Below are 19152 nucleotides of genomic sequence, written 5' to 3'. Positions count from 1 at the left end.
CATACTACTGCCCTCATTCTGACACATACTACTGTCCTCATTCAGGCACATACCATCGCCCTCATTCAGACACATACTACTGTGCTCATTCAGACACATACTACTGCCCTCATTCAGGCACATACTACTATCCTCATTCAGACACATACCATCGCCCTCATTCAGACACATACTACTGTGCTCATTCAGACACATACTGCTATGCTCATTCAGACACATACTACTGCCCTCATTCAGGCACATACTACTATCCTCATTCAGGCACATACTACTATCCTCATTCAGACACATACCATCGCCCTCATTCAGACACATACTACTGCGCTCATTCAGACACATACTACTGTGCTCATTCAGACACATACTACTGCCCTCATTCAGACACATAATACTATCCTCATTCTGTCACATACTACTGCCCTCATTCAGACACATACTACTGCCCTCATTCTGACATATACTACTGCCCTCATTCAGACACATACTACTATCCTCATTCAGACACATACCATCGCCCTCATTCAGACACATACTACTGTGCTCATTCAGACACATACTACTGCCCTCATTCACGCACATACTACTATCCTCATTCAGACACATACCATCACCCTCATTCAGACACATACTACTGTGCTCATTCAGACACATACTGCTATGCTCATTCAGACACATACTACTGCCCTCATTCAGGCACATACTACTATCCTCATTCAGGCACATACTACTATCCTCATTCAGACACATACCATCGCCCTCATTCAGACACATACTACTGCCCTCATTCAGACACATACTACTGCGCTCATTCAGACGCATACCATCGCCCTCATTCAGACACATACTACTGCGCTCATTCAGACACATACTACTGTGCTCATTCAGACACATACTACTGCCCTCATTCAGGCACATACCATCGCCCTCATTCTGACACATACTACTGTCCTCATTCAGACACATACTACTGCTCTCATTCAGACACATACTACTGCCCTCATTCAGACACATACTACTGCCCTCATTCAGGCACATACTACTGCCCTCATTCAGACACATACCATCGCCCTCATTCTGACACATACTACTGTCCTCATTCAGACACATACTACTGCTCTCATTCAGACACATACTACTGTCCTCATTCAGACACATACTACTGCCCTCATTCAGGCACATACTACTGCCCTCATTCAGACACATACCATCGCCCTCATTCTGACACATACTACTGTCCTCATTCAGACACATACCATCGCCCTCATTCAGACACATACTACTGCCCTCATTCAGACACATACTACTGCGCTCATTCAGACACATACTACTGTGCTCATTCAGACACATACTACTGCCCTCATTCAGGCACATACCATCGCCCTCATTCAGACACATACTACTATCCTCATTCAGACACATACCATCGCCCTCATTCTGACACATACTACTGCCCTCATTCTGACACATACTACTGTCCTCATTCAGGCACATACCATCGCCCTCATTCAGACACATACTACTGTGCTCATTCAGACACATACTACTGCCCTCATTCAGGCACATACTACTATCCTCATTCAGACACATACCATCGCCCTCATTCAGACACATACTACTGTGCTCATTCAGACACATACTGCTATGCTCATTCAGACACATACTACTGCCCTCATTCAGGCACATACTACTATCCTCATTCAGGCACATACTACTATCCTCATTCAGACACATACCATCGCCCTCATTCAGACACATACTACTGCGCTCATTCAGACACATACTACTGTGCTCATTCAGACACATACTACTGCCCTCATTCAGGCACATACCATCGCCCTCATTCAGACACATACTACTGCCCTCATTCAGACACATACTACTGCGCTCATTCAGACACATACTACTGTGCTCATTCAGACACATACTACTGCCCTCATTCAGGCACATACTACTGCGCTCATTCAGACACATACTACTGTGCTCATTCAGACACATACTACTGCCCTCATTCAGGCACATACCATCGCCCTCATTCAGACACATACTACTGCCCTCATTCAGACACATACTACTGCGCTCATTCAGACACATACTACTGTGCTCATTCAGACACATACTACTGCCCTCATTCAGGCACATACCATCGCCCTCATTCAGACACATACTACTATCCTCATTCAGACACATACCATCGCCCTCATTCTGACACATACTACTGTCCTCATTCAGACACATACTACTATCCCCATTCAGACACATACTACCACTAGTAAAAACTGCTACAAGGACACTATATTTTGTGTAGTGTGTATTACAATATGTGTAATACAGACAATTCAGACATTCCGACATAGACCCCTCCAGCCTCACTAATATTGATCCCTTTTGTGTATACAGTCCTATGAAAAAGTTTGGGCACCCCTATTAATCTTAATCATTTTTTGTTCTAAATATTTTGGTGTTTGCAACAGCCATTTCAGTTTGATATATCTAATAACTGATGGACACAGTAATATTTCAGGATTGAAATGAGGTTTATTGTACTAACAGAAAATGTGCAATATGCATTAAACCAAAATTTGACCGGTGCAAAAGCATGGGCACCCTTATCATTTTATTGATTTGAATTCCCCTAACTACTTTTTACTGACTTACTGAAGCACAAAATTGGTTTTGTAACCTCAGTGAGCTTTGAACTTCATAGCCAGATGTATCCAATCATAAGAAAAGGTATTTAAGGTGGCCAATTGCAAGTTGATCTCCTATTTGAATCTCCTCTGAAGAGTGGCATCATGGGCTACTCAAAACAACTCTCAAATGATCTGAAAACAAAGATTGTTCAACATAGTTGTTCAGGGGAAGGATACAAAACATTGTCTCAGAGATTTAACCTGTCAGTTTCCACTGTGAGGAACATAGTAAGGAAATGGAAGACCACAGGGACAGTTCTTGTTAAGCCCAGAAGTGGCAGGCCAAGAAAAATATCAGAAAGGCAGAGAAGAATGGTGAGAACAGTCAAGGACAATCCACAGACCACCTCCAAAGAGCTGCAGCATCATCTTGCTGCAGATGGTGTCACTGTGCATCGGTCAACTATACAGCGCACTTTGCACAAATAGAAGCTGTATGGGAGAGTGATGAGAAAGAAGCCGTTTCTGCACGTACGCCACAAATAGAGTTGCCTGAGGTATGAAAAAGCACATTTGGACAAGGCAGCTTCATTTTGGAAACAAAAATTGAGTTGTTTGGTTATAAAAAAAGGCGTTATGCATGGCGTCCAAAAAGAAACAGCATTCCAAGAAAAACACATGCTACCCACTGTAAAATTTGGTGGAGGTTCCATCATGCTTTGGGGCTGTGTGGCCAATGCCGGCATCGGGAATCTTGTTAAAGTTGAGAATCGCATGGATTCCTCTCAGTATCAGCAGATTCTTGAGAATAATGTTCAAGAATCAGTGACGAAGTTGAAGTTACGCCGGGGATGGATATTTCAGCAAGACAATGATCCAAAACACCGCTCCAAATCCTCAGGCATTCATGCAGAGGAACAATTACAATGTTCTGGAATGGCCATCCCAGTCCCCAGACCTGAATATCATTGAACATCTGTGGGATGATTTGAAGCGGGCTGTCCATGCTCGGCGACCATCTAACTTAACTGAACTTGAATTGTTTGTCCAAAATACCTTTATCCAGGATCCAGGAACTGATTAAAAACTACAGGAAGCGACTAGAGGCTGTTATCTTTGCAAAAGGAGGATCTACTAAATATTAATGTCACTTTTCTGTTGAGGTGCCCATACTTTTGCACCGGTCAAATTTTGGTTTGATGCATATTGCGCATTTTCTGTTAGTACAATAAACCTCATTTCAATCCTGAAATATTACTGTGTCCATCAGTTATTAGATATATCAAACTGAAATGGCTGCTGCAAACACCAAAATATTTAGAACTAAAAATGATTAAGATTAATAGGGGTGCCCAAACTTTTTCATAGGACTGTATATGTATTTGGAATTTTTAAGCCCGTTTAATTGCTTTTTCGGTAATGTATGTTGCAGTCCATTGGATCAGTATATGGAGGGTTAATGCAAGGTGTCGGTGCTGCAGAAAAAGTGTTTGAGTTCATAGATCGTAAACCAAAAATGGTTAATGATGGAACCTATGCTCCTGAACATTTGGAAGGAAAAGTAGAATTCCGAAATGTCACTTTTGCATATCCTACCCGACCAGCAACACAAGTACTACAGGTATGTCAGACATTGCATTTCTTCCACAGCATTTTTCACAGAAAATCTACAAAGTTTTCCTCTGCGGACTTTCTGCTGTTATACCTGTACAGAAAACACTAGCGATACTGTAGGTATAATTGACATGCTGAAATTTGCAAAAAACTATTGCGTTTTTGAAATCACAACATTTTATGTGCAGATTTTTTTTACCAATGTGTGGATGGCATAAGCTAGAATCTCATCCACTTTGCAGATACTATAAAACATGGTGTTTTCGCAACGTGGGGCCACGGCCATGAGGGGTTACTTTGTTTCTAAGATTGATGTCCTGCCCTTATTAGATTCAATATTAAATCTTAGAAACCAGATAATATCTTTAAATAACATGTCAGAACTTTTGATCGGTGGGGATCTAAGTGCTGAAACTCTACCAATCACTAAAGCAAAGGAGCAGAAGCACAGCTCTTGTAGTAAAGCTGATAAAGTCTATGGATTCATACCAAACCAGTCGGCTTTCTATAAATCCATATACTGCACACTTGGCATTTTCAGGAGAGCCAAACAGAAACAAAAGGACACAGAGCTCAGCTCCTTTGTTTTAGTAGGTTATCAGCATCCAGACCCTATTGTTAACACTTCATGTCACAATGTCAAATCTGTAAAAAATTATAGGTACCTTTTAATTTATTAATAATCAAGAATAATAAGAATAAAATTTAATAAAATAAAATAACAATACATTTTTATTTATATATAACAATTTACAAATCATATGGTTCATGTACAGATTAAATGAGACATTGCAGAGTAATAATTCATACAATAGGAGTCCCTGCTCGCAAGAGCTTACGATCTATGAATTGATTTATTGAGTTGATAATCTAGTAAAAGGAAAATGTTTGTTTTGGTACCGTGTTAGCCAGTGGTTATGAAATATGAAAAAAAAACAAAAAAACTGTTTGTCTTCAGTAGGTGATACCTTTTTTAATGGCTAACTCATAATGATGACAGAATATGACGTTTCGAAGCTTCCTCTGAGCTTCATCTTCAGATATGACTAAAAACACTTTCTAGAGGCTGCATATTTATGTACAACTGGACACAGGGCTAGAATTACAGGAGGGAGGGGGGAAGAGGCTTATTACTATATACTTATAACAACAAACAATCAATTGCCAGATCCCAGGTTATCTTAATGGCTGTCTTAATGATTTGTATAAGAAGACATAAACCCACATGAGATGTTAATTCCATTGTCCAATGTCTGGAATAGGGTCATGGCCTTGTACTCATAAATCAGTCGCTGTTTCCTTGATTTAAAGTTCCCTTTTAAGATCAAGATTTTCATGTCATTGATGATGTTGTGGTCTTCCTGGCAGAAGTGTTTTGGCACGGGAAGATCAGTTCTCTGTTGTTTGATTGTATGGCGATGTGAATTAATTCTCATTCTGAGTTTCTGACCAGTCTCTCCAACATACAGATTTTCAGTGGAACATTTGGTGCAAATGATCAAATACACCACATTAGGTGTGTTACAGGTGAACGTACCTGGGATTTTATATTCCCTGTTAGAGTTTGGGATCTCTATCCTGTCAGTCGTCAGTATGTGCGGGCAGGTCTTGCACCTCTTCTGTCCACATGGGAATGTTCCTGTGTTAGTTGGAGGTGACAGTGAGCTGCTAATAATCATATTACTGAGGTTTGGTGGCTGTCTGTAGCACAGGAGAGGGGGGTCCGGAAATATGGATTTTAGACGGTTGTCTTTTTGCAGTAGTGGATGTAATTTGCGTGTGATTCCTCTCAGCGTCTCCAGGTGGGGGTTATATGTGACAACCAGGGGCACCCGATTGTTTTCCTGTTTGGTATTGTATTTTAATAACTCCGATCTTGGTATTCTGGTGGCCCTGGTGATTTGGTTATCAACTGATCTTGGATGGTAACCCTGCCTTAAGAATGTGTTTTTGAGGCCCCCAAGGTGCTTGTCTCTGTCCACCGGATCTGAGCATATGCGATGGTATCTGATGGCCTGGCTATATACAATGGAGTTTTTTATGTGTTTAGGATGAAAGCTATCCCATCTTAGGTAGGTAGGGCGGTCAATTGGTTTCCGATACAGCGATGTCTCAATTTTGTTGTCCTGTATCTTGATGACTGCGTCCAGGAAGTTTATTTCGGAGAAGGAGTGATTGAGCGTCAGGTTGATGGTGGGATGGAACTGGTTGAATTGATCATGGAAGGTTTTCAGCTGTTCCTCAGACCCGGTCCAAATGATTAGGATATCATCAATGAAGCGATAGTAGGCCAGAGGTCTGATGGTGCAGGTGGAGAGGAAGTCACTCTTCAGCTTGGCCATGAAGAGATTAGCGTACTGTGGCGCCATTTTGCTCCCCATTGCGGTGCCGGTCTGTTGTAAATAGATGCAGTCACCAAAGGAGAAGTAATTGTGAGTGAGGATGAATTTTGTGAGTTTCACCACTGATTCAGCGTTCATACCTCGCTTTTCCATGAAAAACTGGCAGGCATTTATACCGTCCTGGTGTGGGATGTTGGAGTACAGGGATTCTACATCCATGGTGGCCAGGATGGTTCCATCTGGAAGGGGACCTATAGTGGATAGTTTACTTAATAGGTCCGTGGTGTCCTGAAGGTAGCTGGCTGTATCCTTCACTAAGGGTTTAAGAGTACCCTCCACCCATCCAGAGATCTGTTCAGTGAGAGTCCCAACACATGAGATGATCGGTCTCCCTGGGTTCCCAGGTTTGTGCAGTTTTGGAAGCATATAAAAAGTCCCTGTCCTTGGGCTTGCTGGTATGAGGCTGCTTAGGCTTATTGCTCCATCAGATAGGCCGGAGATCACCTTTTTCAGTTTTTTAGAGTATTCCACTGTGGGGTCTGAATCCAACTTGGAGTAGTAGTGTGTGTCATTCAGCTGTCTGTGTGCCTCCTGTATGTAGTCTGATGTGTTCATCATGACTATAGCGCCACCCTTGTCCGCTGGTTTAATGATGATGTCGTTATTATTTCTCAGAGATTTTATGGCCCTTCTTTCCTGGGCAGTGATGTTAGATGGCAGTGCTTTATTTGTATCCAGTATAGTGGATTTGACCATGTGTCTGAAACAGTCTATGTAATTATCCAAATCAAAATTTCGTCCAGTTGGAGGTGTCCAATCAGATGTCTCCTTTTTTGCTAAGATTGGAACCTCTGAAGGGGTAGGTTGGGTCTCCTCTGTGTCATGAAAATATTCCCTCAGGCGCAGTCTCCTGAAAAAATCCTCCATGTCGCTGCACAGTTCAATTTTATCCATGGTTTTAGAAGGACAAAATGAGAGTCCCCTGGAGAGTACCCCAAATTCTGCTTTGGTGGGTTCATAGGTGGAGAGATTGATAACACAGTTCGGTGTTTCCAAATCCACAGGTGAGTGGTCCTGGTTGTTGTTAGATATATATTTTGCTTTGTGTGTATTCTTGTAGAATCCTGCAGCAAGTCTCAGTCTGTGGAGTTTCTTTTGCTTATTGAGGATCAGAGATTTCTGCAGTTTCTCATAGTATTGTAGTAATGTTATCCTGGAGCTCTCCTCTCCTGTGCTACAGACAGCCACCAAACCTCAGGAATATGATTATTAGCAGCTCACTGTCACCTCCAACTAACACAGGAACATTCCCATGTGGACAGAAGAGGTGCAAGACCTGCCCGCACATACTGACGACAGACAGGATAGAGATCCCAAACTCTAACAGGGAATATAAAATCCCAGGTACGTTCACCTGTAACACACCTAATGTGGTGTATTTGATCATTTGCACCAAATGTTCCACTGAAAATCTGTATGTTGGAGAGACCGGACAGAAACTCAGAATGAGAATTAATTCACATCGCCATACAATCAAACAACAGAGAACTGATCTTCCCGTGCCAAAACACTTCTGCCAGGAAGACCACAACATCATCAATGACATGAAAATCTTGATCTTAAAAGGGAACTTTAAATCAAGGAAACAGCGACTGATTTATGAGTACAAGGCCATGACCCTATTCCAGACATTGGACAATGGAATTAACGTCTCACGTGGGTTTATGTCTTCTTATACAAATCATTAAGACAGCCATTAAGATAACCTGGGATCTGGCAATTGATTGTTTGTTGTTATAAGTATATAGTAATAAGCCTCTTCCCCCCTCCCTCCTGTAATCCTAGCCCTGTGTCCAGTTGTACATAAATATGCAGCCTCTAGAAAGTGTTTTTAGTCATATCTGAAGAAGAAGCTCAGAGGAAGCTTCGAAACGTTATATTCTGTCATCATTATGAGTTAGCCATTAAAAAAGGTATCACCTACTGAAGACTTAAAAAGTTTTTTTTTTTTTTTTCATATTTGATAATCTAGTTCAATCACATGCTCATAAACATGCATGTGTATGTGGGCATTGGGAGCATAAAAGGAGCAGAGTATTCAAAGAGTAAAATGTAAATTCATACTGAATATTTCCCCATAAACATACACATCATTCTGCTCAGCCCCTCTTGCTCTGTAACATGATGTCTGCTCATTGCACTGCATTTGCCCCGTGATGGGTCCCTTTAATTGGCTATTTGCAAACTTTGAGGCTGTTTATCTCCAGATCTGAAGGCAAAAAATCCTGTGAGATCCATCTCCATGCAGCTCTCTAAAGGCTACCATTAACATTAGATTTCTGGTGGACACCATTGAAATTGCAAGGATCTACTTACTAAAATCTAATGTCTCTGGCTATCTCTACTATGGGATTATAATGGCTAAACTTGTATGCACAAAAACAACTTTGGTTACATTCAGAAAAAAGTAGTCAGTTCTAGAAGTAAGTAAAAATAGAGACTAAGGTGGTTAGATGCAAGTGTAACGTTAATGATAATAAATATTATTTATATACGCCTTACAAATTATAGGTTTCATGTACAAATAAAATGAGTCATTACAGAGTAATAAATCAATTCACACAATAGCAGTGAGGGCCCTGCTCGCAAGAGCTTACGATCTATGTTTGGGCTAGTTATTGGGAACCATCCTTTATAGGAATGCTTGCCAATTATCCCACTAACTACTCCTTTGTTGAGTGGTTCCCATGTAATGAGGCATTAAAGGGGTTTTCCGGGCAAATGTAATTATTTTTTTTTTTAAAAAAAAAGGTCTGTTAGTGCTATTAATGGGTGAATGAGGGCACCTACCTACCTAACTAACTCATTCACCCTTCCCACCCCATCATACATATCTGTCTTCTTGTCCTGGAGATCACTTTCTTCTGTGCCGCTATGTCCTCTTTGCTTGACTTCTTCCTGCAGCTGCGCAATAGAAGAAGAAGACATGAAGACAGGTAAGTATGATGGAGTCATGGTGGGGAATATTGACGATGTTCCGTTTCTGGAAAAGAGGAAACGTATCCTGACCGGGAAATCAGAAAATGTGCATGATGAAGTCACATGGATAAATATACATTTTTTTTTAAAGAAGTAAATCAGAAGTTAATCCGGTTGCACACGACTGTGTGCTAGCCAGCTGCTGTTAATGAACGCCACAGGCGACGTGTGGACGATACAGGGATGTCATCTGTGTCCTGACGTGCTTCCGCGTCTCCTTTCATTTAGTGAATAGGCGCCACAGAAGCATGGCTGCAAAATCATACAGGAATAGGACCTGTTCTATATTTTGCAGCCTGAACTGTCAGCCTGCACACGTGAACATGTAATTCACAGGCTTGTGTACAGGCCCATAGAAATAAATGGGTCAGTGTGCTATCTGGGAAAAGCCCGGATAGCACATTGACCCACCACACGGTCGTATGCAAGCGGCTTAAGCTGAGAGAGGGGCTTTAGCTTAGTGTAAAATTTTTAGTTTATCCCGGACAACCCCTTTAAGGGTTCATAGTCATTACCAGCACTGCTACTCTTTGCTGTATACATGAGAGACCTGCATGACTATGAGCTGCTGACTCATTCTGCTCATCATCTCTGGCAGATTTTCCTTTGGGAATACTAACTGCTCTCATCCAACTAATTTGCAGTTGGTGTAGGTCTGCAGCGACACAGGCTTTTCTTTCATTGCGCGAACCATCGAAATATCTTTCTGTGATAAAGAGTACAAAGCTGAGTTTCAGTGGTTTTCTGTCTCATAAAGAGAGCATTGCCACAACACAGAGTACTTGTGTTTCAGTTCTGAGGCAGTTGATAAAAGAAACCTGTTTTCTTGCAGGGCATATAAAAGTACTGTATTTAAGAGGATTATATTTTACATCCTGCTCTTTTATCTACAGCTGACTTTTGTTCCAAGAACTTTCGGCCAGTTTAGGAATGGCATGCCATTGTTTATTTGACACATTTTTTAAATGATTTCTTGTAATGAATGTTAGGCTCTGTTCACATTTGCCTTAGTTGTGTTCTGTTACATAGCACTTTGTAAGGGTGTAGTGCCAGTGAGATTGTTTCTCCTATTGCACCTGTTTTTTTCTTCTATGTTTCGGGGGAGGGGTTATGGTAAGAATGGCACTGTGTGCTGGTTGTTCTATTCAGTAGAGTAAAAAATAAGAATCTTATGCTTGGTTCACACATCAGTATGCCATCCGTCTGTTTGAATTCAGTTTGAGACTAAAAACGGACTGATGCACATACTGATTGTATACTGACACCTTTTTATGCTGATAGCAAACACTGTCCATCCCCTAGAGGACAGATAAGGGGATTAAAAGTAGCAATTGTAATATATAATAAATGTCCTTATCGCTAGGTTCACACCTGCGTTCAGGGTTTCCGTTCTGTGCTTTCCATCTTCTGCATGCCAGAAGACAGAAACCATAGACCGGGTCCAGCCGTGAGCGGCGGTGAGCGTTTTAGGCTCTCCGCCGCGAAACCGTTTTTTTAAATCCGGACACAGAGTACTGCATGTCCGACTCTGTGTCCGGATTATAAAACCCGGTTTCGCGGCGGAGAGCCTAAAACGCTCACTGCCGCTCACGGCCGGACAGCTTTCTCACCCATTCAAATGGGTCTCCTATTCTTGTCTATTTGGTTGAAATATGCTCGTGAAAGTCAAAGGTTCAGTGACAAACATAGACAGCATACAGATCCTGTCTGTTTTTCATGGATCATTACTAGAAAATGCTCTGAAGATTGCATTCGAGCCGTCTTGAGACTTTTTCCCTGGGTTATACCTCTTTCCATTTTTTTTTTCCTTTCATGAAAGTGAAAATCAGATGACAAAGGGATGGAAATCACAGACGCAAGGACAGAAAACTGAACGCAGACAGGATTTTCACTGATGATAAACGGATATGGACATGTGAATAAGATCATATCATGACTAATATTTATATCTTGTGAAAATGGAAACCATGGCATCAGTGTGTACAGAGCCTTAAGGTCCCTTTACTCAGCCCTGTTATCAGGCCTGTGTAAAAAGGAATTTTACTTATAAGTGATTTTTTAATTTGACTGTTTACTCAATATATTACATGTTCATTTTGGCTGCATGTAGAATCTGTCCTTCACACTGTATCCTGGAAAAGTCACTGCATTAGTGGGTCCGTCTGGAAGCGGGAAAAGCTCTTGTGTGAACATTCTGGAAAACTTTTACCCTGTGCAGGAAGGAGAAGTGTTCCTTGATGATCAGGCTATTAAGATGTATGACCACAAGTACCTACATGCAAGGGTATGTGATCATCAATGCGATTATTTGTCTGTTATATCTTGTCTCTGGGTTGTTATTAAAACCTAGTACCATATTTGCCTTTGTGAATAAGTTGCTGGGTTGTTATGGAAATTCAGTGTAAAACTAAATTTTCTGGGTTGTTATAGAAACCTGGTCTAAAATTTTGTGTATGTCAATGAGGCTAAGAATGAAGGACAAATTTGCCAAATGTTGTCCAGTTTGGTTCATTTGTTATCCAGTCATAAAAAGCCAATTTTATGGTTTCCTAGAACAGTTGGGTGATGTAAGGGTGCGGTTAGAAATTACCAAAGTATATTTTGTTAAATGTTGGAAAATGCCTTGTGAAAAACATAAAACGTCAGTGAGTTCATATCTACAATTGATATTTCTCCTCTGAGTGCAAACTTATTGGGGTATTCCTGTACATTTTTAATACGTAGGCATGCCTGAACTAACAAATAGCATACATTCCCTCTCCGTTCAGCCGGGTATCCACCTTTGTTGAGATCCCTGGTGTTCTTGACCTTTGGTCTAAGTGAAACTAATCTCAGCCGCTGTTTATCTGAGGCTAGGTTCACATCTGTGCTTGTGTTTCCGTTTTGGGTTCCGCTTGGGGACCCCCCCAAATGGAAACCTAGTCCTCATAGAAAAGTGGTTACCTTAGGAAACCCACGAACCCCATAGACTATAATTGGGTCCATGTGGTTTCTGCTCAGTTTCTGCGCAAAAAAATGTGGAGAGAAAAGTGCTACTTGCAGAAAGGGGAACAGAATCCCCAAAACTGATGTGAACCGAGCCTCAAGCATGGCATATCTTTGATAACTATGTATGACTATAAAGTAAGAAATACTTTTTCCAACACATTTGAATGTAAGAGAATTTTGTGTTTCAGAGTTGTCACAAATATAACATTTACTGTAGCATTAGCACTTACCTTCCACCATGATTTTGTTAATGTTAACTCTCCTGTTTTTGCCCTTTATTTTTTGATAACAGGTATCAATGGTCAGCCAAGAGCCTGTGCTATTTGCTCGTTCCATTCACAGTAACATTTCCTATGGTCTTAGCTCCGTCCCTCTGGAAGTTATTATAAGTGCTGCCAAAAGAGCTAATGCACATAATTTTATCATGGAGCTTCAGAATGGGTATGACACAGGTATTAATTTATAATGTGGATTTTTATCTCCCAAAATAAATGTGACACATAATTACATTTCAGTCATTAAGTTGATAATTAATTATTACTACAAGATACTACAAGATATAAATGGCGTTTAACAGCTAGAATTGTGAGAGGCACCATTATTGCATCTCTTTATAGTATGTTATGGCTAAATTTAGTTGGATGGTTATACGCGAAGCATTATACAGTAAATGGATTGCCTTTAAAAATTCTAGGTTGTAGAGATTGGAGAGTGTGATGGGCAATTATGATAGATGATATGATAGTGATTAGAGATGAGCGAGTAATATTTGATCGAATATCTCTCCGCCATAGGTATGCATGTAAGCAGCCGACCACCAAGGGGTTATGCACAGTGAATATTTAATGCGCTTAACCCCTTGGTGTTCGGCCGCTTACACGTATTCCTATGGGAATGAGGTATTCGATCGAAAACTACTCACTCATCTCGAATAGTGATAGAAATTAGGGTAATTGAAATTAGAGAAATGAGTAAAACCTTCATTGTTGTCTACATTGTGTTTCACATACAAAATTCAGGCGGTGCTTTACTAGTATATGCCATAACTCCCTGACAAGATGGGATCTGACTGCCTGGACCCTTCAACATTAGAATGAGAGTTTTTGTATTCATAACTGCCCACTGCGCAGGGTAATGCAACACAACCCTATTCAAATGAATGGTGTAGTGTTGCAGTCCCTGCACAGTGGGCAGTTATATGTAAGGATGGGTTCAGCTTACCATTGCTGCCATTCCTCATAGCAGAAGCAGATGAAGCCCTATCTGCATTCACCTCCATGTAGAAAGACGTGCGAGATAATGTGGAGTGGCAGCTCCAGTACAGAGAAGAATTTTGCGCTCCTTACGAAATGACACTATACCTTTATTAACTCTCAATCACACAATCAATATAGGTATAGTGTCATTTCGTAAGGAGCGCAAAATTCTTCTCTGTACTGGAGCTACCAGTCCACTTTATCTCGCAATACTCACCTGGTCACCATCAGGACAGTGAGAAGAGGTGCAGCAGGCTTACAACTGTTTGGTTATTAACGCTTCTAGTGGTTGTGACTGTTCACAACCGCTCCAGGTGAGAGTCTATTTGCTGTTCACCTGGTTTTTTACACAGTTAAACGCTATATGCCGCTCAGCGTTGTTCTGTCTTCTTATGTAGAAAAACATGACGCAAGCTATATTAACTTTTATGTCAAAGAGTAAACAAACATGACAGAGGAAAGCATCTGTCATATTTTATTATGTTATAGTCAATCAGAATGGACACATTCGGAAGGGGCTGTATCTTTCTTACTTACTCTACTAAGGTTAAAGGGGTTTTCCAGGTTATTTTTTTTTAAATATCTGTTAGTGCTATTCATGGGTTATACCTTTAGCCATGTTTTGAGTGTCTCTGGGAACTCCAGGTATCTCTTGCCTTTGTTTACTTGCTTCAGCTTCCTACTATATAACTTCCTCACCCGCCTCCTTCCTTACTCCACCCCTCCTTCCTCTCTCCCTTCCACACATACACCCCCTCCCTGTCTCTCTAGCTGTCCCTACCTACTGAACCCAACCGCCAACCCATATTATATACTTACCTTCCTGTGAGACAGCCCCTCCTTCTTTACTGATATTGCAGCCTCTTCTTCATCGCTGCCCTGTTCTCTGCAGCAATGATCCACCTCTACAGCGCATGTGTGGATGCAAAGTAGAGGTCGGTTTTCAGCATCAGTGCACAGAGCAGCACTTGGAGAAGAGGCTGCAGAATCAGTAAAGAAGGAGGGGCCGTCTCACAGGAAGAAGCGTGGAGGTTAAGTATGATAGAGTGGATGGGGGAGACTAGTAGTGACAAGGCATTTCCGGAAATGGGGAAACGGATAGTCACTGGATACTTAAAAAAAATGTCCCTGGGGCGGTCCCATGACCACTCTATGGATATGGGTAGATATACATTTTTGATTAAATATGTTATTTAGAAAGTAGGAGGGTGTTTAGATTAGTGTAGGGATTTCCGGTTACCCCAGACAACCCCTTTAATGTCCATTGTTCTCATCCTATGTTGGATGACAGCAACGGACCCCAATAATGGTAGTGTGAACATAACCTAAGACTAAGGCCCCCCCTATAGCGGAAACATAGTGGAAAAGAAAGCTGTGTTTTACAGTACCAGCAATGTGAATGGGATTGTCGTTAATCTCACCCACTACCTGCAGAAACAAAAGCTGCAGAAAAGCTGTGTTTTGAAAAATGCAGCATGTGATTTTTTCCCTGTGGAATTGCAGAGAAAAATGCACAAAAAAACTGAATGTAAAACACTGCGAAAAAAATGCAGCAAATTTTCGCTGGTTTTCGCTACATGGGGCCTTAGCTTAAAACTGAGCAGAGATAAATCTGAAGGGACTTAAGTGCCTAAATTCTTGGGATTGCCAGATACCCAGTAATTTTGTATTTTAGAATTGCACTTTTATAGCTTCACTGTTAATGTGCCATAGCATTCTTACTTTTCTGTGCTTCAGAGACAGGAGAGAAGGGAGCACAGCTCTCCGGGGGTCAGAAGCAAAGAGTGGCTATTGCTAGGTCATTAATTCGGAACCCTAGGGTGCTTATTTTGGATGAAGCTACCAGTGCACTAGATGCAGAGAGTGAGCATGCGGTAAGTCCATGTTATGTTTAGGCTGCTTTTAACATCATGTATGTCTCCATATTATTTTTTTTATCCTCAAAATATCTGCAGAAGTGATGAATAGAGATTAATAAAATTTAATAATGTGATTTTGCAAAAGGTTCGCTTGGTATACATATAAAATACAATACTGTGGAGTGTGGTTTAGATCCTCATTCAAAGGGACACTGAGGCTAAGGCCCCACATAGCAAACCACAGCCAAAAAACGCTGTGAAAACAACTGCGGTGGAAACACATCACTTTTTTTTTTCCACAGAGTTTTTTACAGAAAGTTTGCAGAGTTTTCCTCTGTAGACTTTCTGCTTCTATTATACTTATAAGTTAAACACCAATGTTTCTGTAGGTATAGTTGATATGCTGCGATTTGTAATACTGCTCACAGCAGAAATGCTGCAGATTTTTTTTCTGCAATGTGTGTATGGGATTAGCCAGAATCCCATCCACTTTCCAGGTAATATAAAACACAGTGTTTTTTTGCTGCAACTAAATCTTATAAAACTGCAGCACAATCTGCAACAAAAAAATGCATTTACACAATGTGGAGCCTTAGCCTATAGGAGCACATATGTACCCAACCCCCAGGTATCCCCACTGATTTAATCTGGCACAGTCAGACTCTAAGTACTCAAATGTGTAATAAAGTACCATAGTCAATGCAAATTCTTAATGTGGCTTTGCATGCTTTGTAAGCTCTACTGATGTCAAGAGATAAACAACAAGACTATATTAACTTTTGATCTACACTGCACCCTCCTTTCCCTACACAACTATCTTAATACCTTGCTGCTCAGATATATTATTATGGGGCTAATAACACACTAAGCTGGTTAGATGGTTTCATCAATTGATTGTTAGGCCCCATTCCCACGGAGTAACTCGCCGCTCATATAGACACGTAAACATGTGTCAGAGCGAGGCGCTTCAAAACAGATCCCATTGACTTCAATGGGTGCCGGCTTACGCGCGCTACACATTGAAATCAATGGGAGGCTTTATAACCCATTGATTTTAATGTGTAGTGCGCGTAAGCTGGCACCCATTGAAGTCAATGGGATCTGTTTTGAAGCGCCTCACTCTGACACGTCTTTTGTTTACGTGTCTAAATGAGAGGCGCGTTACTCCGTGGGAACAGGGCCTTAGTGTGCCTTTTCTAATTGAAAATTAGAAAATTTCTTTGTTTTACACATGAAGCCTTTCCATCTCCAAATGATAGTTTGTGTTCTTTTACATATTTAAACATTTCACCTTTTTATTCTGTTTTTTTTTTATTCACTGTATACCGTATATACTCGAGTATAAGCCGACCCGAATATAAGCCGACCCCCCTAATTTTACCACAGAAAACTGGGAAAACTTATTGACTCAAGTATAAGCCTAGGGGGGAAATGGAGCAGCTGCTGGAAAATTTCAAAAATTAAAATGGTCGGAGTTTTTGGGTGCAGTAGATGCTGTGAAAGGGGAGGGGGTGTTTTGGTTGTCTGTCTGCCCCTTCCCTGAGCTTGAGGACTGTTTTTTCTTCCCCACTTGGAATTCAGCCTGGCTGAATATAGGGGATCTGCAGTGCTTCTATTAACCCCTTCCCGACGGAACAGGAGCACTGCAGATACCTTATATTCAGTAGACTGGGCACTTTCAGACACAGGGATACCTAATGTGTTTGTGTTTCACAGTCATTTTCTACTTTTGTATGTACTCTAAGGAAAGTGAGAGTGATTTAGAACTCTTATTTTTTTTTCAAATCTTTTTTTTTTTGCACTGTTTTATGGGAGATTCTATACATTGATATTGTGGCTGGTCATAGACCCCCCTCCTAAAAAAAAAAATAAATAAATAAATTTTTTTTTTTTGCTGCTGACTCGAGTATAAGCCGAGGGGGGCTTTTTCAGCACAAAAACTGGGCTGAAAAATTCGGCTTATACTCGAGTATATACGGTAATCATAATGTATGAAAATTATATAATTTCCTACAATAGTTGCATTTTATCTAGAACAGAAACAAAACAAATGCTTTATAAATGGATGTTTTTAAACTTTAATTGTCACATTTGTTATATAGCATATGTAAGGATTTATATTATAAATGTTGTATTGTTTGCTTTTATTTTTTTATGTTCCCCTCACTGTTACTTTTCTGCTGATAATCTTAAATAAACATGAGGCGCTGGTGTTTTAGAGATTTCACACATATGTGCAACACATAAGTAACTGTTGATGATTCATTCTTCACAGATCCAGCAAGCAATGAATAGCGATCTGCAGGGCCGTACAGTGCTAATAATAGCACACAGGCTGAGTACTGTGGAGAAAGCACATAACATCATTGTTTTAGACAGAGGCAGAGTGGTGCAGCAAGGGACTCACAAAGAGCTGATGGAAGAAGGCGGACTTTATTCCCAGCTTGTTCAGCGTCAAGTTTCTGGTCTAGGAGCAGAAGACAAAGATCACACCAGGTCACTACATGCTCCCACAAAAGAGCCCAGAATAAAAGAGCCTGCCAGTGAACTCTAAAATGCATTGGCATAGGGGAAGAAATTTATAGGAATACTTGTGATAGGCTATGGCTACACAGCAACTTCTAAGGCTAAGGCCCCACATTGCGGAAACGCAACATTTTTGGTGTAGATTTTGCTTTAGTCTTTTGAGCGAAGAATGGCTACAAAGGAATGGAAAATATAAAGGAAGTTCTTATACTTCTGCCTTCTGCTCAATGGCTTTGGCTCAAAAAACCTCTGCAAAATGTGCAATGAAAAGCTGTGTTTCTGCAACATGGAGCCTTAGCCTAAAGGGGTTTTTCTGGCCCCCAGGTAATTTTTTTATACTGATGACCTACCTACAAGATTAGTATGTGATGGGTGGACATGCATCTGACAAGCATAACCCCATCAATCAGCTGATTTGGATGCCTTTAGTCATCAGTATAAAGAAAACAACTAGGGGCCACATACTGCAGCCCCACTTTTCTTGATTAATCAGTGCAGTTAGTTTTGGTGATTGATACATTAATTAGGTTCTGCACAATCAAGTGGGTTGTCTCATAGAGCAACAGGGAGCGTGATACAGAGAGCTCAGAGTCATGCACTCTTGCCTGCTTTTCCCCGAGACCATCCTCTGACCATATAGAGCCTATTATCAGATCGGACACCAACTAACTGCTCTGATTGTTCAAGAATGATGGAGGCTAAAAAAAAATTTCAACTGCACCTGAATCAATGGAGCAGAGCCTATTAAAGTATGCAAAGAACTGGAGTTAATGGAGATGGTGAAAGGGTCTCTTTAAGATTGAAAATGTCATGCTGTAAGTCACAACTAATGTAGTTGTATAAATTCAGCAAGGTTGAATTTTTACTGACTTTCAGGTTATGGTCATGGCACTATGCT

At 40.8% G+C, this 19152-nt stretch overlaps 1 protein-coding gene across 3 annotated transcripts in view; it reads left to right on the top strand.

Annotated features, from left to right (window-relative positions):
* Positions 1-18424, top strand: part of ABCB9 (ATP binding cassette subfamily B member 9) — a 44192-nt gene extending 25768 nt beyond the window's left edge. For 2 of the 3 annotated variants that reach the window (XM_075273409.1, XM_075273400.1), the window contains exons 7-11: positions 4063-4251; positions 11736-11909; positions 12906-13065; positions 15607-15743; positions 18004-18424. In XM_075273409.1, coding sequence (XP_075129510.1) covers positions 4063-4251; positions 11736-11909; positions 12906-13065; positions 15607-15743; positions 18004-18282 — 939 coding nt within the window. In that variant the 3' untranslated portion in view covers positions 18283-18424. The remainder of the gene's footprint in view (positions 1-4062; positions 4252-11735; positions 11910-12905; positions 13066-15606; positions 15744-18003) is intronic. The other variant, XR_012716096.1, reaches the window with a different exon arrangement.
* Positions 18425-19152: the final 728 nt, after the last annotated feature.

The sequence above is a fragment of the Leptodactylus fuscus genome, chromosome 1 (genome assembly GCF_031893055.1).
Source record: "Leptodactylus fuscus isolate aLepFus1 chromosome 1, aLepFus1.hap2, whole genome shotgun sequence".
Lineage (NCBI taxonomy): Eukaryota > Metazoa > Chordata > Amphibia > Anura > Leptodactylidae > Leptodactylus > Leptodactylus fuscus.
This window is presented reverse-complemented; position numbering and strand designations above follow the sequence as displayed.